The sequence below is a fragment of the Xiphias gladius genome, chromosome 11, assembly GCF_016859285.1.
Source record: "Xiphias gladius isolate SHS-SW01 ecotype Sanya breed wild chromosome 11, ASM1685928v1, whole genome shotgun sequence".
NCBI classification, from domain to species: Eukaryota; Metazoa; Chordata; class Actinopteri; order Istiophoriformes; family Xiphiidae; genus Xiphias; species Xiphias gladius.
In genome coordinates this window covers 6,311,128-6,332,417 of record NC_053410.1, presented here as the reverse complement: position 1 = coordinate 6,332,417, position 21,290 = coordinate 6,311,128, and the positions used below count along the sequence as shown (strand labels likewise).

General features: G+C 41.5%; 1 protein-coding gene across 2 annotated transcripts; it reads right to left on the bottom strand.

Moving 5' to 3' along the window:
* Window positions 1-210: 210 nt before the first annotated feature.
* On the bottom strand, window positions 211-5,751 carry etaa1b (ETAA1 activator of ATR kinase b). Of its 2 annotated transcripts, XR_005708442.1 has the most exons (7): window positions 5,390-5,751; window positions 4,733-4,861; window positions 4,350-4,414; window positions 4,038-4,147; window positions 2,472-3,886; window positions 2,116-2,224; window positions 1,619-1,711 (listed from the first exon to the last, which is right to left on the bottom strand). XR_005708442.1 is itself a non-coding variant. In XM_040140109.1 (6 exons), exons 1-6 carry the CDS (start codon window positions 5,535-5,537, stop codon window positions 1,599-1,601), a joined length of 1,980 nt encoding a protein of 659 aa, XP_039996043.1. In that variant the 5' UTR covers window positions 5,538-5,749; the 3' UTR covers window positions 211-1,598. The 2 variants fall into 2 exon arrangements, 1 of the variants encoding a protein (XP_039996043.1); XM_040140109.1 differs by lacking the exon at window positions 2,116-2,224 and having other exon boundaries at window positions 211-1,711; window positions 5,390-5,749.
* Window positions 5,752-21,290: the final 15,539 nt, after the last annotated feature.

Below are 21,290 nucleotides of genomic sequence, written 5' to 3'. Positions count from 1 at the left end.
TTAGAGTTTTCACTGGACAAAACTGATCAGGGATTCTGTGCTCACGTTCAGTGTGTCATTGCCGGTCAATTGTGTATGTGGCGTTTAGTGTGAGTTCATACACCGGATCAGATCAAAGAAAATGCATCTGCTCAGCTTAAGGTGTGTTTTATGGGTTTTAAGGTGGGTTAACACAAAGTATGACTGGAGCAGTTTATTCAAAGTCTCAGATGTTTATTCCTTGGTTTTGGATTTGGCAGGTAGGAGCAAAAGCAAAGAAAAACAGTGACAACATTATGGCTGAAAATGTGGACAACAGTTAGACAACGGAAACTGCAATGAAATGGTTTCAAGCCATAAGTATATTTTAGCAGCCAACTGCATTGAGATATTTATATTTGTATTCAAACAAGGTATAAACACCATGAAACATAAATTAGGGGGATTGCAGTTCATGTCCTTATGACATTCTAAGGCACTAAGGTAGAATCAAAGAGGTCAACAACATTTTTATCTGCTTGTTGTCTCACCTGCCTACCACAGGTATCACAGCTGATCAAAACACCTAGGCACTCTAGTTTGAGGCCGTCTTCCTCGCTTCCTGTGTGAGTATGAAGATACGTTTCCATGGTTGTGTTTTAATTGTTGTTGGACTGACAGTGTGTAAAATGTGCATAGCATGGCTATTACAATAATCTGTGCCAACAGAGCGGGGGCATAACGCTGTCTGTAGATTAACACTTGACTCTGACTGAGGACAAAAAAAACGTGACATGCACAAACAAAACGTGAAATACTTCGACAACAAAATCTGCTGAATCATTGCATGATTATTTTCATGTATAAAACGGACACGTTGTCTCATCTAGTAAAGATGTAGTTTAGCCCCTAAAGAAAAGTTTTAGATTGCGTTACAACACTGAACTTAATTTACTTCTTGTAAAGCCACGCTCTTTTGATCACAAAGATATGGAAATGGAAATGAAAATAAGCATGCATCAATAAATGTTTAAGGCACATAATCCGTCTAATCAAAAACATAGAGTACAGCACACATTAGTAACAGCCAGTGTTCACTCTAAATTGTGGACATCCATATCTGATGGATAACATCAACAACACACTGTGTTTTTTATGTCTGTCAGTCTCTGGTATTACGATTTGAGAAGTAACACTGAGATGGACCGATTTACTTTTGAAGAAAAGCAAAAATCTGCAAAAAAACATTTTCTCTCCAAAATGTGGGCAGAGAGCTGAGATGATGGTGGTGAAAGTATTGGAATTATTTCAAACTCAGTGGATGTAAACAATTTTTAAAGTAAAAATGTGAAAATCTCAGGAAAATCTCTTCTTTAATGTTATCCAAGCGGCGGAGTTGAGACCGTGCATTAACTCGCGTCTTGTATAACATGTTTCTACATTAGCAGCAAAAACATCCGGCAGCTCCGCATCGACCACAGGGATTCACTCGTCTTTAACGGGCAACAAGGTCTTTTCTGTGCGAGTGCCAAGCAAATCATCCAAAACCTGGTGATCTAACACTAAGCTATTAACACTGGTGAGTTTTGTTAAGGTGTACTACAGTATTATAATATCCCTTCAGTCGAGTTGGAGCTCCTCTATGGTTTTGGGGCGTTCTGCATTCGCAGCCGCCTCCTTGCCAAGGCTTCCTGTTTCTTCCTCTCAATCTCAGCTGCAGAGCACTTTCCTGTCATCTGGCTTGTGACAAAAACTGGAGAGGAGGAAGGAAAGCGAGAAAAATGAATGGAAACACTGATTATGGCTTGCTAGGAAAAGCTGTGAATTAAAATACTTGCATAAGACCTGAAGAGAAAAGGGGAAATCGGCCCTACATCAGAGCTTGTGTTTTGCTGCTATGATCTTGAGCAACTGAATTTTCATTTGTTAACACAACATGGTTGCTACCATAACTAGGACCAGTGGATACCCATGGTGAAACGCATTTCAGATCACAAAAACCCCCATCCCTCCACATCCAGAGGAAAAATTTTGGTCTGCAGTCCACTGGCAATAAAGCTTCCTGAGGTTTGGACTCTTGACAGCATCACAAATTAAAGCCATGGCGCTATGTTTACTTGCTTTGGGGGAGAACTGTTCAAGTGCACATGCACTGACCTGTCAATGATTATAAGATCAACATGTGACATCTGTTTTACTTGTGAGTTTTCACTTCAGTATCCAGTCTCACAGCAAAATACTGAGGGAAGAAGATGGAATACACAAACTGCAAAGATACACTGAGTTAATCAAAATAACAATTTACCAAGAATAGCAAAAGCACTGAAAGCTGTTTTGGAGACAAGTAAATATTAAAACATTTTCTTTGTGGCTTTTCCTTAACAAACAATTTTGTGTGATAATATTAGAAAACATTCAACTATAAACACTTTAATTTTAAAGTATCTTATAATTTGTATCATGTTTTAATAGAAACCAGGTGAAAAAAAAAAATCAAAATTCAGAAAGCTTACCTTTGCGGCTTATAGCTGCTGAGTCAGATAAATTTCTCTTGAAGGCTGTGTGATGGGACTTGGAGTTCTGCGCTGCCCTGGCTGTCACTGTATGTGGCTTCATATCCACACTAGCTTTCCCAGCCTGGAAAGTTCCAGAGGGATCCCTACACTGGCTAAATGTGCCCAGACTCATGCAGCTTCCTGGGAGGCTCTGAGACATCCGTGATTTGTTGTTGGCACCTTTCATGGGAATGTTCCATCCTTGATAGTTCACAGTTTCACAGCTAATTCCTGGTAACGAGTTTGAAGACACAAAAGCACATGGCGACTCTCTGTTAGCAACGGCACCGGCGTTTATAGGCCAGGCCCTGTCGGCTGACAGAGGCGCGGCGGCGGCTTTTCGCTGTCCGTCTACAGCAATATCTTGTTTTTCCTGGCAGCAACTGGGGCTCACTTGCTGCGGCTGACTGTTGGAGATCCTCTCCACACTGTCACATACCTGGTAGAGCAGCGCATCATCGTCCCCATCGTCCCATAAGCTGTCTGAAATGTCTTTAACAGACTCTGCAGCTATACAAGCCCCTCTCTGATCATTAGTGATCTTGTCAGGTTGAGGAGCAGCCAGTGTCTTCGTGGTAACGGATTTCTGGTCAGACATCTGCGATTTAGGTTGTGTAACAGTGAAGCTGGACTTGGAAGCCTCTTTGGCAGCCGCCTTGGGCTGGAAGTGAGGGTTGGACTCTAACTTGAAAGTGCTTCGGTTGGTAGTCTTTGGTTTGGGACAGAGTTCCTGGAGTACACTGCAGCTTGGCTTGGAGTGCAGGTTTGAAGGCTGGTGTGCAGAGTTTGTATTTGCAGTAGGCTTGCAAACAGAAGTCACATGACTAGTACTGGTCTTAGTGTTAGACTGCAAAGTGGCTTTAGGGCCGGTGTCCTGTTGCTGGTCGGGATTCTGGGTCATTGCCAGCACAAAAGAGTCATTAAGTAGGTCATCATTCTCCCAGTCATCATCGAAGTCATCACAGTTTTTTGCAATAAAACCTTCAGCAGGATGTGCAGCTGAGCTGGACTCGTGAGCTGACTTGAGCTCTGATGGTCGGGGTTCAGCTAAAGTTGAAGTCACAGGCTGGTCTTTTATGTCCTGTGAACGGCCCGACGCTGAGAACCCCTGGCTCAGTGGGCCGCTGACTCTCTGAGTGGAGCAGTCAAACAGAGCGTGCAGCTCTGCCTCCGCCTGAGCCGATGAGGATGGACACTTCAGGTCCTTGACGTTTTTATGGAAAGACGTCTCTGTCAGTTTTATTTCGGCAGTATTGACGCATTCATTGAGGTTACTGTTTAAAGTGTTAAGTTGCTCTGAAATCTCCTTGTCTTGCTGCATGTTCTTGTCAAACTGCCTGGCCAGTTTCATGAGGTCCTCTACACTGCTCTGCCTGTGGAGAGGAAATAACAGAGAAGGACAATAATTAGTTCTACAAGTAAAACTGACCTATAATGTTTGCACTGCTGTGTTTGTTAATGTAGGAAATAAAACCACAGATCCCCAAGTCAGGGGGTGTCTAGGTCAAAATATTGATAACACACCTAGAGGACTTCTTCCTGACTCTTGGCTCTGGAATCTCCGGTGTGCAGGGGACGGCACTGTCACCTATCCACTGCAGCAGAGGGGATTCAGTCCCTTCTGGTTTTACATCCTGTGTAACACACAAGAACAAAACAGGGGGAAAAAAATTCTTTCAAAAAATGAAAAGGACAAGCCTAAAACCTTGGCGCCGCACACAGAATGGAGTGACAAAACTATTTCCTGTTTATTGTTACAATAAAAGGCTAATTTCCAACATGGCATTCGGACATGTTGATTCAGTTGATTCGTCTAATGCTGAGGGAACAACTGACCTTTGGAGCAATACGGTTGACAATATCAGATATTTCCACAACTCTGGTGTTCCTGTGCCCCGAGCCTGAAAACAAATGATCACAAATAATTGCTATACTACTTGCAACACCTAAAAAAAATAAATTACACACGATAATTGTAAGATTATTGTTCATTTTCATTCAAATGCACAGTGCAACCAGGTTTTGTCATTTCTTTTTGAAAAACATTCATAACAGTCAATATAATAATGTAAATATAAGTTATATCTACTGCATGTCACAGTTTCCATCCCCACACCATATGTTCATTAAGTGAGGGAGCAAGACACGTGTTCGGCAAGCTGTCATGTTGCCATTCAGACACAGATGTCACCTCTGTGTCGAGTATCAGTAACGTTCACCCGTGTTAGCTTGAGTGGGAGACGTTGGATCCCAGAAAATGTCCTGCGACGCTTCCCCGTCACCCGGAGAATCCCCATAATTCAAGCCAGGGTACCTGCTCCAGCCTCTGCGCGTAGGACTCTGCAAATCTGTGTGGCGAGCAGACGTAGACAGTGATATCATATCAGCTAAATGGAGACATCCGTGACCTCACATTACCCATAACTAGACTCTACATGCAGTGTGTGCGCTCATGATGTAAAAATGGGGGCCAAACTTGATTCGCTGGCCAACAGTTTCACGCCAACCAAGACCATCTAATAGGATTTTATGGAACTGCCAGCCAAACTGAATCCCAAAACATCGCCCTAACCTTGTGCCAAATCACCAGTGTCTATGCAAGTGTAGGCAGTCGGTGTTATATAGAAAACCACATACAGTCCCAGCAAAGCACTAAATGTTTTCCCTAACATAGAGCTAATCTTATTTTTCGTCTTTCCCACAGCTTTGTGTGCAACAGCGCTGCCAGTATCCTGTGAATGCCCGTGGTTCCTGTCGAAGGGTCCGTGGTGTGCATGGTTGAAACCGGGTCACGCCAGAAGTAATGACGTTCGTTCAAACGTCCATTATTGTGTGGTTTTTTTTCAAGTAATCGGCGGAGCGGGCCGCAGCCTCACCTTTACAGCTGGGCGGTGTTTCTGTGCCAGGCATCTGCCGCCCTGTTTTCCTGCCTTGTGTTGTGCCGTGACAAAGCTTGGAAACACTGCTCCACAGTTCAGTGAACTCGGGAGAGGAGGCGGCGGAACCGGCAGCGGCATGTGTCATGGGCTCAGACACGGCTCACTATAACGGCAGTAACCACGCAATATCCACAGTCTCGTCTTGTTTTCGCCGACACTTCTTCCCGTGCCCATTCAATCGCAGCGGGCCGCCATGTTTGCGCGTGACGTCGGCCGTCTACGGATGCCCGGGCAGGTTTGGTCGCAGTTCGCTCGACGGCGCCGCGGCCGTTCTCACGGGGCGGGCAAACCTCCGACCGGGCTGTCGTGAGTTGGGGCAGGGCGTGTAGCACCGAGGGGGGAATAGTTTTTAATCTGCCGGAGTGAAACTCCGCGGTGTCAGCACTAGGAGTCAAGTCTTGCCTGAATACATTTTGACGCGCCATTTCTTCTCTCCAAAACAATGGAGGAGCCTCTCCCCTTGTGCAAGTGTTATGCGGTAGCGTACAAATTTAGGAGGCTTGTAATGTGAGATCATCTCACTATAGTGTTTTGATCAGTTTGCGAATAAACCTTCAGTAAACCTACCAGAAAAGTTTAATAACTTTGACTTGAGTTTTTAATTTAACATTGGTCCATGTATTACGACCGGTCCATCAGTCTGAGAGTGATAGCAGGTTCTAACCCTGTCTTTTCAATTTTAATACTGCGGCTACCCTTTTTTGGTGTATATACTCAGCACAAATTGCGGTTACTTTGAGTTACACCATGTTGCGTGACCAGTCTAGTACTCGTTGGACACCAATTAATCGAAATTCTGCAAAATAAAACATGCTTTCTGGTCACGTCCTGTACAGTCTTGGGGTAACAGTAATCCTTTCTCAGTGTAGGAACCAGAGTAAGACGGCTTCGCCGCTTTGTCTTACGTTGAGGAAATAACGAAACCTTTAAACTGTTGTACAGCGCCGTAAGACCTGGCAGCAAAAGCTTCACACAGCAGGTACGGTAAGTTGCGAAAAGAGGGCTGAAATACGCCGGGATTTCAGGGAATGGTTCAGGCAGACTTTCTTAAATCCATTATAAACACGTCATCGCCGACCAACCTACTAACCGATGCAGATGCATGTGTGTTTACATGTTGATTCAGTTACTCACAATGGCGTGACATTGGCTGTTTTAAAAGGGGAAGGGGGCCCCACTGAGGCTGCACTCGTGCGGAGCCCAGATTTTTGTGCTACACCACTGAGGGTACGTACAAAAGTAAGTGTGTCTGAATTTCACTTTCATGGTCCATGGTGGCATAAATTATTTGGCGAAGAAAATACAAATAATTTTCCCCAAACTTTATATAGTAGACTATATGATAGCTGGTTCACGAACAGCACATAGATTTTGTTCTTCCCTCGAGTATTTTCATTTTATGCTACTTGACGCCCCTTATTTACTACATTTCAGAGGGAAGTACTATAGGCCTACTTTTTGCTCCACTGCTTTAGGTCTGTACCTATACTTCAGACTGCAAGGAGCAAAACATCACCATTGCTCTGAAAAAAACTATTGACACAATTTTCCATTTCAAAGTTAGTTTCAACAAAAAAGGAGCAAATGCTCATTTATGCTCCCGAACCCTGCTCTTTATCTCGGAGCTTCATAAAATACAGACATTAAATGTCAGCTTGACTCCTGGCTGGCCGCAGACAGTACAATAAATATAATGGCAGACAGCCTGGCACTACCAACTATGTCTACCCATATGTTTGCCCAGTAATTGTTATCAGGCTTCATTGGGCCTGAAGCTTGTTTGTTTGTGCAGGCCTTGTTGTGAAGGTTGTTGTTAGTGTGGAACATATGCCTGTTGTCAAACAAATCCATTACACTTTTCACGCATGTTTATTATGTGACTCAAACAAATTTGTAGGCACAATTCATATTACATGGTGTTTGGCAAAACTGCCACAAAGATTTGTTGAGGTTACCAGTTTCCTAAGGTTGTGTCTGCAACCGGTTTCCCTTTATATGTATCAGACTGTTAAGGATCAACCCTCACTGTCCTATTGTCAGCAGTCAGTCAATGTGAAGAAATTAGGTTACTCAATGGCATCTTATGTGCCTTTCGTTTTTATTTTCTCTTAATGTCAGATATCGGAATGCCTGTCTCCACCTGGATAAAGGTTGGTGGACTGTAAACACCAGAAACGACGATGGAAATAAGTCAACGACTTTACTGTTCTAGCCCCAAAAAAATATTCTGACAAATTCTGATCTGTTGAATTATTATAAGTATATTCAAATGTTGTAAACAAACCAGGACCAAACCCAAAATATAATAGGAGTCAGAATGGAATATCTGGGTTCAAACTGGCCTCATCTGCTTCACAGTTGCTAGCTAGTTGCCATAAGAAATTAATTTGCATTAGTTTTTATTTAATTTACTGTCCCATCTTGATCTAAGTCATTAAAATATGCAGAAATCTGGCACGTAAAATCAGCTATTGGCGTTCTTCGGTGCAAAACAATCAGCCTTCAATAGTCTTTTTCGTTTTTTTCGTATATGACTTCAATCATGTCTCATTTGAGACATGATTGAAGTCATTATCGTAAATGTAAAAATCTTCAACTTGGAATAATAATTTGTCCTTGATATGTTTATCATTTACCCCCCTAAAGTTCAGTGACCTTGTTAAAAGTCCTTAAAATTACATCTACTCCTCTCTCATTGGAAATGCTGAACCCCATGATTATACAAATATTTTTCATTTCAAAAGATTTACGGCTTTAAGACTGAGTCTGTTCTCAGGATTTGTGTGCTGGAGACATTAGGTTTCAACATCAAACCTACATAAGTTGCACATTGGTCCATAATTGGCTTCCAAACTAGTTTCCGATGTTTCGCGATATCACAAAATCTTTCTCATATGTACACGTCTCTATCTCAGATTTAAGGTGGGCACAGAGGAACTCTCCCCCTACAGCAGATGAATCTTCACTGTGTCAAACTCTTTCACATACATCATTTTGCTCAGTTAAGGTCAAACATGTAAGTGAAGTGAAAATAAGCCAAACACATTTTTGAGCGGAATAGGACTTTAAACCTCGGTCACCAGATTTGCGCTCATTGGTAACAGGCAGATGCCTTAACTGCAGCTCACTCAGGTATATTAAGGGATGAATATTTTCATAACCAGTCGAAAGTGATAACTGCTTTACAGTCTTAATATCAAAGGTCAAAGAAACTATTTATACAGTGATCTTAAGGTATGTATGACAGCAAGGCTTTTTTGATCCAAGTTGGCTGATTGGTCAACGGCTTATCATTTGTTTTAGTGTGTTTAGGGAGTGAACTTCAGGGTTAGTCTCAAATAAATTTACACTTCTAATTAAAACGCATTTGTCAAATCTGACTTCAAGGTCTGATGTGTCTGAACACACTATGTCTCCAGACTGTTTTTCTGACCTTTAAGACTTGTCTCAGATTGTTTTTAAATCAACTTGGATTTGTCTTGATTTTGGCTGCTGTTGGGTGTTTTCTTAACTATCAAAACATAAATATTAAATAAATAAAATAATTTTCCCTTACTCAGTGCACCTTTACTTGTTTTCTGTCCTTTACTACAGGTATGAGGGGCTGCTTTTGTATTGTTTTTTGTAAATATCAGTGTTTCGAGTAATAAGGTATTAAAGAGTTTGATTCAGATCTGGTGAGGATAGATATATATCTGTAACTGCTCATGCTAATGAAACGGCATCTAAACAGTTTTTATTGCCTATTTTGGTCCCAGGATCAAATGAATCAGGTCTTGGAATTTTTTTCGGACTCAGCTAAACCTTAGTAATATCTTTCATTTGTGAGCTTTCAAAAATTTTGGCTTTTTGCATTCGAACGTCAAAGTCGAATGAATAATTACTTGCATAGTAACAGATTAGTAACATGTGAGTTGACGATTCCAAAAAGTCCTTGTATCTTCGAAATTACTCCATGTTTCCACCATCGCCATCCTCTTATCTGTGAAAGCTGAGGAAAGGAGGCACATGACTAATGTTGATTTCATTTATTTAACTGTGTCATGCATGCGCTCACACACATGAGAATACATACAGTATTCAATTTCCACTGAGCATACCGTATGAATCCTTTGATCAAGAATTAAATACTTGATTTCGAAAAATTTGAAAATTTATCTTCTTATTTGCGAAAGGAAACCAAACTTTTGATAAGTGGTTGGTGGAGGTTTAGTGATTTCTTCACTTGTTGATAGTGATGTTTAGGCAAATTGTGTTTATTCCAGAGAGGTTAGAGTAGTCAGAAGGAGCAAGTAAGGATTTGAAATTTAACCAATCGGTTATTGCAGATTTTACTGTTTTGCATTTATGCAGATTTGCTGAATGTGATGGGTGAAATTCTTATTTTATCTAAGTCTCACTATGTGAAGTAAAATAAATTATCCTGCGTTCTGCATTGAGGATTTGGGATGTAACGTCAAATCAATTACAGACAAATTTTCTAATTTGAAAAGACTTGGGATTCTTCAACACATTTCTGACATTCTGCAGAGCAATTTCCAGAACAAAGCACTAGATGGTGCTTGTATGCTTCCTTGGTATTGTGTGTGTGTGTGTGTGTGTGTGTGTGTGTGTGTGTGTGTGTGTGTGTGTGTGTGTGTGTGTGTGTGTTTGCGCGTGTGTGTGTTTGTGAGTGCGTGAGAAAAAAAGACAGAAAGAGAGATACAGTCAGTAAGTAAAGTCCGTGTAGACTGGATGCAGACACGTTTGTGTAGAACATGTTTTACTGAGGTGCTGTGCTGCAGGAAATAGTATTTTGTAATAGACAGCACACACACATACACACACACACAAACGGCACAAAATTACTATCCTTGATTATACTTGATTCTGCTTTGATTGTTTTCATTTGGAAGCAGTTTATCAATATAGAAAATTGGGGAAGCCAATCAACTTTGTTTCTTTGATTGAACGCCAGAAACCGTTATGAACAGAAGACCTGTAGTCAGAGCCTCCACTTCCCTGGTTAAAGCATAATTCATGTTTCATCAAAACATCAGCAGATATTTAACCACCGCTAAAGATAAATGCATGGGAGTTGAGGGCAACTGCAACATGTGTCATCTTTCAGGGAGACTCGTTCTCCTTTAGTGAATGAAAAGCATTGTTGTTGCAGGGAGGAATTATGAAAAAAAAAAAAATTCAGGTTGCCCAGATCCTTCAAGTTGATATGAATATGCTAATGTTTTTGTGCTCGTCTTAACAGATGACTAAACCATATGTCAGACGTTCACCATACAGCAAAATAACGAGCAGAACAGACAAAAACCCAAAACTAGGAATTATCTCAACAAGAGGGCTGTAATAGTACTAAAAATGTACCGTTTTAGTTTACCATTGTCGTTTAAGTGCTGTTTTATCATCAGTTTTCCTAGCCTGACCTGAGTTAAATTTTGGGGCAAATACATATTCACATTTTGATATAGTTGTTTTCAATTAGTCACGTAATTGTTAATCTATAAAATCCATAAAAAGAAAAAATAAGGTATTAAAAATGGCTATCATAAGTCCCCAAAGCCCAAAGTAACATCTTCTTTTTAAATGGTACTGAAATTACAGGGATATAAGAGAAAAAAGCAGCGATTCCTCACATTTGAAGCCGATCCAGTGAATATTTGCATTTTTGCTTGATGAATGACTTAAACAATTATCACTATTTTGTCAATTTACTCTCTGTGTCTTGACTAATCAGTTACTTTACTCATCTTTTAAGCACTGTCATCAATAAAAAAATGCATTTCATGTATTCATCCATTCCTTTCCTTAGATAAACGTGTCTGTTGTGATGCCATACACAACAAACGCATATTTATTCCAATAGACCAATGTCATGTTAGTGGCTTAGCTGTTGACAGTGTTAAAGAGGTTAACTGGAACCGCCGGTATGGATGTAACAGCGATTTAATCAACAGTTAGCTATATTTCATGCCTCCCTTTAATGCATTCAGCTAATCTTGGGGGTATCCCCATTGCTCTGTCAAGCGAGCTGTGTCATATCACGCTACCACGCGAATCCACGCCGAGGGGGGTGGGTGGCTGTCTCCTTCTCGTCTAAAAGTCACCGTAACACCCTCTGTCACACTGAATGTTAGCATTTCTCAGAAGTGATAGTTAGACCACAGAATAAAGGGCATGGATGTGTCACTTTCAATTTAAATATTGGGCGTCAGCCCTCAACTGCCTTGTGTTTTTATCTGTTCTGTCTTTCCTCCTCCTCTGCGAGTCTTTCCAAGCTGTGTCACAGCAGAAGAAAAATATTGCCAAAGGCTGCACAGGGAGGGGAGAGAAAGAACAGTTTATCTTGGATTCTCCAAGCTAGCTTGATTCTTTCCCAGAAGTCTGTCTCTTCACCTAACTACCTGCCGCCTTCTTCTATTTATTGGTTACGCCTGGGTTGTTTAGAAGCAATTAAGGAGCTAATTGTGGAGTTTTCTGAGGACCGGGTATTATAGTAAAAAGTAAAGAGCTAATGGCTAATTGCCCAAGCAGCTGCTAGTGTTTATGAAGGAGGAGCAAACATGCCAGGGGATCTACCAGGCGTAGCCAGCAAAGAGGACAAGGAAGCGTGTGTGAGGTTGGGGGGGGCTCATCATTGCTGTGGATCCCAGGGATGTTTCGCGCTGGGCAGATGCCAGGTAAGCGAGACAAACAGGAGAATATGGAGCTCAGCTCAGAATAGTGTCTGCATAAATAATAATCACCTCTGATGGCCTCTGGTGTTGTATCTCCAAGGAGTCCATAGTGTCTTCAATATTTGTATGTGAAGGGTATATCACAATGTTTATGCGGCCCCGTTCCATCCCTCACGCCCTACCCATTCTGCCAGACCCCCCCTTTGGGCTTGCAGTGCCTCATGGATGACAGTTAGCATGTGGCAGAGCTCTCTGAAGTGGAAGAGATCCAGGATGCTGGGTTTCTGTGCCAGTTTCACCAAGCTGGGATTTCACCCATTTCACAGTGTCTGCCAATGGCTGGGGCTGTGAATGAAAGCATTTGAAACAATGCCTGGTTCTGCAGTGTCAGATCAGTTGGCTTCAGGAGTGGTTAGATGCAGCCTAAGGTGGTTTGGCGTCTCTCTGAAAGAATCCCAGCAGCATTTTTTGATCACATGGGGGGAAAGGGAAGTGCTAAAGGGCGTCCAACTGTGCTCTAAACCAGCAGTGGATGTTTGAGATGAAGAGGAGAAGAGAACATCAAAGCATGGCAGTGGTGGTCTCATTTTGATTTAGCTTTCAGCTGTTTTTGCCAGTAAACATGACTGGTGTGATTTCAGGAAGACAAACATTTAATGGACATATTTTCCAGTTCCCAGTTGTTTTTAATGCTCCATCAGAAAGAGGAAGGGTTTTCAAAATAGTAGGGTGTAAAAATCATGAAATAAGAGCTTGCTTGGATCTGATTTGTCAAAATAGAATTATGTTGCCCTCAGATGTTAAGGAAAACTACCAGATTTACCTTTTAAGCTGAACTGCTGTGGAAAACCCAAACTTCATCAACAGAAAATCCAATGAAAAAGACATCAACAGCACCATCCAAACTATTTGATTGGCGGATGATCTCTAATGTGCACCATGCAGAGGGCAATGATTAGCTTAGCAACAAGGATGGGCAAAAAAGGATCTCAGAGATAAGCAATACCTTTATTTTGGAAATGTGATCCTTTTTATTAGGCTAACCTCCAAAACTTAATGTCTGTGATGAAATAACATAATTTTAGTATATCCAATTAACCTCTGTCTCGACCCCCTCAGGGCTTCACTTAACATAGATTCAGCTAAGGTTGTCTTGACTGCGGCTCTGCTTTAGGTGTTACAGTTTAGGTGCAAGACGTCTCTTTCACAATCTCCATAGTCACCAAACCGCCAATATACTGCGTTATGCTAAACCCGTATCCATATGTGCTTGGAGACGTCGTGTAACACGTGAGAGAGACGGTGAAGAGGAAGCCATTTTGCTGCATGAAGGCGCAGTCGTGAAGGAAGGCTAAAGCAAGAGCATACAGCGGAGCGGTGTGTATGTGTACAGCACACTGTACCAGCAGCCTACTTTGACTGCTCATTTATTCTGTTTATAATAGCAAAGCCGATGATAAATGTCCCGCAGAGTGCACATGTGCTAAAATATTCATCAATTGGAGGCCCCCTAATTTGTGGAGGAGGAGAACCAATAAATTCAGATGTGAGCGGCAGACATGTTATATTTATATGAATATGCAAGATGATGTGTGGGACATTAAGATTAATCTGCCATGTATGTACTTTCAACCACTTCTATTGTTCTTGTGTTTGATGTCTTAGAGGAAGGTGAGGAAGTGCACAATAAAGTGGGCTATGCTTCCATGTAGGGTCTCGATGGAAACTACCACAATTTCTCTAATGATGTATCTGAATTGTCAGGTTTAATGGCAACCTACAGAAAAAATTATAACTGAATATACACAATCATCTCTGATTAAAGGAAAAGTGAGAGTCTGCTATTTCTCCTTATTTTGATTTTTCAAACACATATAATAACATAAAAACTGCCCCTAAGCATTTTGATTATAGTGAAATTTGATTTGTCATTATCATGGCATTTTTCTTCCCAAACCACATGGTTTAAAAGACTACTTGATTAGTCAGTTTTCCTCAGAGCAGCACGTAATATTTCTGTAGTGGCCGCCAGCTTGGAAGGCTTTTTTAATCTCCTCCCTTTCACCTCCTGTATTTTCCTTCCGTATCTCTTTCTCTCCCACCGTATTCTTTGTCTTGCTCTCTCTTTTCTTCTCTCTCTGGTTTTCTCCCTGTGTGTTTTTCTCACCCTTTCTGCTCAGGTGTGTGTGGCCCGGCGGAGGAGGTGGAGGGAAAGGGGGGGGGATTTCTCCAGTCGTATACCCTGCAGAGCCACTCTCTCCTGGGGCTAGGATGACAGGAAGTCAGCCAGATGGCACAGAGCAGGTCTGCAGCATGTGACCTCCTCTCTGGAGAGTCAGGAAGCAAGGAGGAGAGGAGGGAGGATTGAGGAGGAGGAGGAGGAGGAGGAGGAGGAGGAGGAGGAGGAAGTATGTGGGTGAGCTTAAGGAAAGGTGGTGAGGAGATGGAAGAAAGATGTGAGGAGTGGAGCCGACGGTGCTTCTCATATATCATTATTAGCAGCTATTTCACCTGTACAATCAGGAGCTTTAAGATTGTGATTAATGGTAATATATTATTTTAAAGTAGTAAACATTTTCATATAGATAAATGTGTACTGTTCTCTTTTATATTTCTGAATCACATAACAGTGATTCAGCATGTATTCAGTTCATGAAAGCTGTTACAGTGACTCTTCCGATCACCCAGTGTTTGGAAGGTCTTTCTGGGGAAGAATATGTTACTGGTAAGCAGGAAGTGATGAAAGAGAGAAGATGTAGGGTGAAACAAGACTAGTACTACTTCATTTTTTTCTTATTATCAATAAATCCCCCGAAAAGAACTAAACCAACAACGAGTTGGTCCTCGAGCACCATTGTCCTCATCAGTGAGCACTGTAGCTATTTTGAGTCAATCCTTGATACACCGTCTTGGTGCCGTAAATGCTTAATAGTGCACCAGATATGTATTAATCCACAACTGAAAATAGAGCCCAACAAAAGCACTTTTTACTCCTGTCTGAACAACCAGAGCCCAGCTGTATTAGGAAATTATTTTGCCTTGTTTTCCCATAAAAAGGAATCAGAGACCTATTTATAAAGATTTATGTCTTCAATAAGAACCAGTGGGTTTGTATCTGAGTGCCAAAGACAGGGTGGGGAAGTCAGAAAAATACTGAGAGATACCGTAGATCTATACACTGTTAGAGTTGGGCTTTTATGGGATTTGTTGTTGGTAATCAAAATATAAAATAACATCAGCCTCATCCTGTAAACAGACACATTTTAGGACCACTCACATGGTTTGATTGACAAATCATCTCTGTGAAGTGCAGTGCAGAAATTCAGAAACAGTGAATGTTAAATGTAAAGACAAAATGCCTAAAAAGACAAATACAAATTAATTTATACCTATTTAATTAAAGCATACTTTAAAAGTTTGTTTACACTACATCAGTTAACACAGATAGTTTGATTTCTTTCTGCCTCCAGTGCGAGAGAGAAATTTAGGAAACAAATATACTGCAACTCAAACATCAAAAGCTAATTTGCATTTTGCAGTTCTGCGTGTCCTGTTCTCTAAATTCAATCCTGTCCAGAGTCTGCAAAGTAAAAACGCCAGTTTGGTGACCTGGAAAAGACACAACTTCATTTCCCCCACAGCTGGGAGTCACATCACAAGTAACAGCTCCAATTTGGTATTGACATCCTCGGTGTAAATAAATTGACAAATTTCTCCACTTATTATTATTAACATTCCCATGCACACACAGATTTGCTCATCACATTGCACAATCTTCCATTTCATGCACAACTCCCAGTCTGGCCCTAACCAACCACGCCCCCCCCCCCCCCATCTCTCTCTCTCTCTCTCCCCCTCCCCTCCCTCTGTTCCCCTCCTGCCTGCGGTTGCCTTTGATCTAAATTTTGCCTCAGTGGAAGTCTTGTACACAGTCATTTTCATATGGAGGCTTTGAACACACTGATGGAGGGCCCGTCAATGCTGCACTCACTTTTATCCTCCGAGCCCTTTTCCCCCTCGGAGCCCAGCCAGCATATGGTGAACACCCCTCAACAGAGTTTCCTACAACAGGAGTGACCGCCCACTCTTAACGTCTTCTATTCCCCGAGTCCTTCCATCACTCTGGGTGTAGAGATGTTGGAGATTAGCTACACTGGTAGGGCTATGACAGCGATGCTTAATAGGCAAAGTTTATTTTAAAAGACTTAAGAGGCTTTTAAAGAGCCAGTCTGGAGGTTTTAGTGGGATCTATTGGCGGACATAGAATACAATATTCATAAATATGTTTTCATCAGTGTATAATCGACTGAAACTGAAAATTGTGTTTTCGTTAGCTTGGAGTGAGCGCTTCATATCTACATAGAGAGCGGGTCCTCTTCCGAGGAGCCAGCCATGTTGCACCGCCACGTATCTACAGTGGCCCAGAACAGAGAGGGCCTTTTGCGTTCTTACGTTACCTGAAGACCACCATAGGTACTTTTTCAAGATCGGAAAGGGAGGGGTGAGGGGGAGGGGGTATTCAGTTGGTTGCAATCTACGGACTCACCGCTAGATGCCACTAAATCCTACACACTGGTCCTTTAAACATCCGAGTGTCAGGGAACCTGAAAAATGACCAACATAAAAATAAACGGCTGATCTTGATCTCATCCACCTGCTCGTTTTTCTTCTGAACCGGGTTCTACGTAGGTGGTCACCCAAGTGAACCAACATATGACACATAAGTGACAACATTAAATATTGCAATATTAAATATCTTAAATATAATGATGGAAACTGGATTAGACCTTCAGATTTTTCATCTCTGTAAGTGTGTTCTGGGACATGAAGATCACCTTTCTCGCTCTGGTCTTTCACTTTACTGAAACAGAAACCTGGCCATTGTTTCCTAACAGAGAGCTACAGTCTTTTGGTCTCCTCGTCCCAAACTGAAGAGCCGTCGCCCGCTGCCAAAATGTCCGTCAAGAGACAACGACCAAAGCAGATCGACTGTATCACAGGCTCGTCGTCAAAGAGCTCCGACTGAATGAATGCCTTTTGAAAGCCAATGTTCCCCTGACGCTCGCAGAGAGTTCAGCAACAGAGTTGTGTTTCTCTTGTGAAGGTTTGTGTAAATGGGACAGAGATTTGACAGCCACCACCCACCACAAAGCAATTAATGAAGTTCCAAGGTTTGTTTGGGAGAAAAGCCTTACATCCACCGTTGATTAAAGTCTGGGAAAAGTCATATTCATTTGGAGATACTAAAAGAAGTTATAAAAGAGTATTTCATGTTTATGTACAGCTTTCTTGGTTAAAAATACTGCAGACACATAACAGTATTTTTGGGCTGAAATAGACAAATATGTAGGATTTTAATTCCCCCTCAAATGAACAGAACGAACTAATGAAATAACAATAAACTTTTAATTACAATTAAAAACTAATTAGAAGTGTCTAGACAGTCATTTTCTTTACTTTGTTTCCGGGGATAAAGATTTTAATCTTTCCATTGTTAAATCCTTTCCTTGTGAGGGCAGTTACACTGTACGTCTGTGAACAAAAATACATGTGTACTCCGGAAGGGATACAGCATTTATCTCATTACCATTTCCTAAATGTTTACAGCCATTGTCTTCCTTTACAGTGCAAACACCATGCTGTACATGTAAAACCGCTGCTGGGGTTGTTTTCATGCTTTTATCTTAAATACATTCTTTCCAGATTGTTCAGCCCTAGAAACTGGCAATTACCATATATTATCACCTCCACAAGCTCCACCACTAAGGTTGCCATGTTTGAGGTAATTATATCACTCCCAAGTTGTCTGTATAATCACTTAACAGGAGAGGCAGCTTTGCGTTCATGGGAGCTTTGACACAAACACAGAAATCTTTCCTAGACAGTACATAGGTGACACATGAATATATGTTAGATCTATTGTCGGGCCATTATTGCTTTGATCTCTTTTCTCAGCCTGGTCTGAGGAAGTTTAAGTTTGTCATTTTTTTGAGATACTAAATCATTTTTCGGAGAACGTTTCACGTTATAATGACTTACGGGTTTTTTTTTTTTTTCATCACTTTGGCGAAAAATGGGCTTTCGATACATTTGAGATAGGATGTCTGGGCAACAAATATTTTCCGAAATGACCCAGGTTTGGGATGAAACTGTAGTGTCCCATCTATTCTTGTAACTCAACCTCACCCTTACCATCGGCCCATTTGAGGGTTTTTTAGATTGTGAATAGCACAACCATGTTGAGACACATCAGACTCTTTCCCGGCACCACATACACCATTATCATTCCGATGCTTATTTCAGCTGACTGTGATATTGTACTGCGTTTCTGTGTTTGGAGTTGTCTGTTTCCATCGCGCCAGCTGTTGGGTTATTTATAACTGTGGTTGCTGGTCTAAATGAGCTAGTAATTAGGCAGCAATGCTTTTTAGGAGACAACTCCTTCTCATCAATCCATCCATCCCTCCCTCTCTTCCTTCCTCGCTCCATCCCTCTCCTTCGCCCTCGCTCTCACTGTCTCCCTGCTGTCCCCAAACACATCAGGAGACAAGCGGGAGATAAAGGGTAGACTTGACTTCACTGAATAATTGAAGGGGTTTTTACAAGTGAAACAGCTCGCTATCTGACCCCATAAAGGCAACACACGAGGCCCTATCAGAGCTAAGCAGATGCGCACAAATGCCCCGTAGGTGTCACTAGGTCAAAGGCAGAGCCCGAAAAAGCCAGACATGAGAGAACAACGAAACTGTGCTTCTGTCGTAGCTTCAACAGACACCAGAGGACTTGTGTTTGTATGTTTACCCTTAGCTTGAACAGTTACCTCCCACCACCACCACCACCCCTCTGTCACTACAAAAGAAGGCAGAAACATGCCTGTAAGCTGGGTCCCCCCTTTTTTTCCCTGGTGAGCAACCCTTTACCTCATGCTAATTTCCAACTTTCAAAGCTTGTAAACTTTATCTAATTATACACAAGTCGATAGACTCCCTTGCCCAGATTTTTGGCAGGTTTCGGTGTTAATTTATGAAAAACAAATCTGAAATATGCAGATGTCTTTTGTTTGAAGCAGCTGTTTGGTCCTGTTGCCAGATTTCAATCAGGCGGTCTCTGGGGATGCCCGTGTGTGCGATCTGTGGCCAAGGCCCCCTGTTTGATGTCTGACAGGGACAGGGGGACCAGGTTTAAGTGCGGATGCTCACCCACAGCCAATACACAATTACTGTACAGGTTGTGCATATGTGTGCGTGTGTGTATGTGGCTTTAATAGTTGTTTTTTTGTTTTTTTTACCATGACATAATATGGCAGGATACCTTCAGTCATTTATAAAACTAATTAGGAATAATGAGCTGTAATATTTTTGCAAAAGTGCTGTTTCCTGAAATTTATCAGGGAACAAACCACAGATGGTTTTTTCCTCAAAAATGGTAACAATTTTATAAAGAAAGGTCACAGCCAGTTATATTATATGACTTCTGTATGCACGAGAATTAATTTTAGGCCGAACTTTAGGCATGTTTCACTTTCAAATCGCAATCATAGAAGATAAAGTATCTTTCTCATTTTGACCCTTTTAAAACAAACTTCTTTTTCTCATCGACTCTTACAGTGTTCCCTTCCCTTGCATCCTCAGACAATCCAACAAAGCGGATCACAGTGGATCCATTTCTCCAGCAAATTACACGAAGTAAGTGAACTCCGCAATGAACTCTTGCTCTGTTATATAATTTGAAATAAAAGGAAGCGTCTCAGAGCTGAAGAAACACAGAGAAGATGCAAAGTTTTAACCATCGGGATGCCAGGGCGCCTTTGCATCGCCCGTGTTCTGACAAACACTGTCAGCCGTATTCATTGCTAATTTATGGCACTCATTAAGTGACGAGGAACACACAAAAAATCCGAGCAATTATCATTTATCTTGATATATTATTTACTAGGGATCATTTTCCTACTTGGTTGGGGACCGGGGTGAGCGAGACAGAGGGGAGGAGGAATTGGCGGGGGGGGGGGGGTGACACCACATGGGTTTGGAGACAGCTGGCATGGAGAGAGAGAGGCAGTGAGAGATAGAAAGAGACAAGGAGAGAGGGAGGACAGGACAGAGACAATGTGATGAGCGCGTTTGAAGCGCTGAGGATTTTTATGTCCAGTATTTATTCAAGGTTTTTGTATAAAAATACCAGCCGAATTAAATTATTTGTCACCGGTAGGAAAGCGTTAGGTCAAAACACAAAAATTTCTCTCAAACTTTATCTCACTGGTTCAATAAGCGATGGAAGTTTTTTGATGATAGAACCAGTCTCATTGTTTAGAGGTCTAACCAATCTGTTAACTGCTTATTGACGTAACCTAGCCAACATCTAATCATTATATGGAATATGTGACATATAGAATATGTATGATAGGAGATGCAGAGAAAAGAACGTGACTGGAAGGTTCAACATGCTTCGATTGATCATTATTAACTGTTTTAAGGTGCACTGTCCCGCACGGTTTTTTCACAAACATAATTACCCAATTTCACACAATGTCATGCCAGCAATATAAATTAGGCTGTATTATAATAGTGCTATGTGTCATGTATTTATGTCAATAATTTAATACCACATTCATCTTAACATCAATTTCATCACCAGGAACAGCCATGACTGTCGCCAAAAAGACTGGCAGCCTCACAGGCCTTAAACGCTGCGGTTAACATTTTGAGCCACTGGTTTGATCGGAGGGAAAATGTGCTGAATTGCTTTACAACTAAAACAAGGTAGTGGGCAATTTCAGAGTAAACAGAGCTGAGGATTTCTGCATAATCAAAGAAAAACAAACAAGTACGACCACATCTCCGAGTGGAGACATCCCTCTCTCAACTAGGAAATGGTCCTAATTTTAAAAAACATAAACAGTACCACTGGTGTGGTATGGAAGAATCCAGTCGTCTTGATCAGCAGTATAATCTCTTTGTTTTAGATGATGATACCTACGCAGCAGATGGTTTAAAAATTATTATACGGTAAGTAATCGCTTTAAGAAGCGATAGCACTGTGAGAAACTACTTTTCTGTGCAGTCTGCTATGTTGTAAGCAGCACACATTTGTATCTGTATTTCCATATTTTATTGAAAAGGATGAGAATAGAACAAGTCTTTGTAGGCTGATTACCGAGGACCTTTCCC

Excerpts from the sequence above, each read along its gene's own strand:
- etaa1b (XM_040140109.1), bottom strand. The coding sequence starts at position 5,537 with ATGACACATGCCGCTGCCGGTTCCGCCGCCTCCTCTCCCGAGTTCACT. Across the intron at positions 4,415-4,732 it reads TCCCACTCAAGCTAACACGG|GCTCGGGGCACAGGAACACC; the intron begins GTGAACGTTACT and ends ATTTGTTTTCAG. Across the intron at positions 3,887-4,037 it reads GTCAGGAAGAAGTCCTCTAG|GCAGAGCAGTGTAGAGGACC; the intron begins GTGTGTTATCAA and ends TCCTCTCCACAG.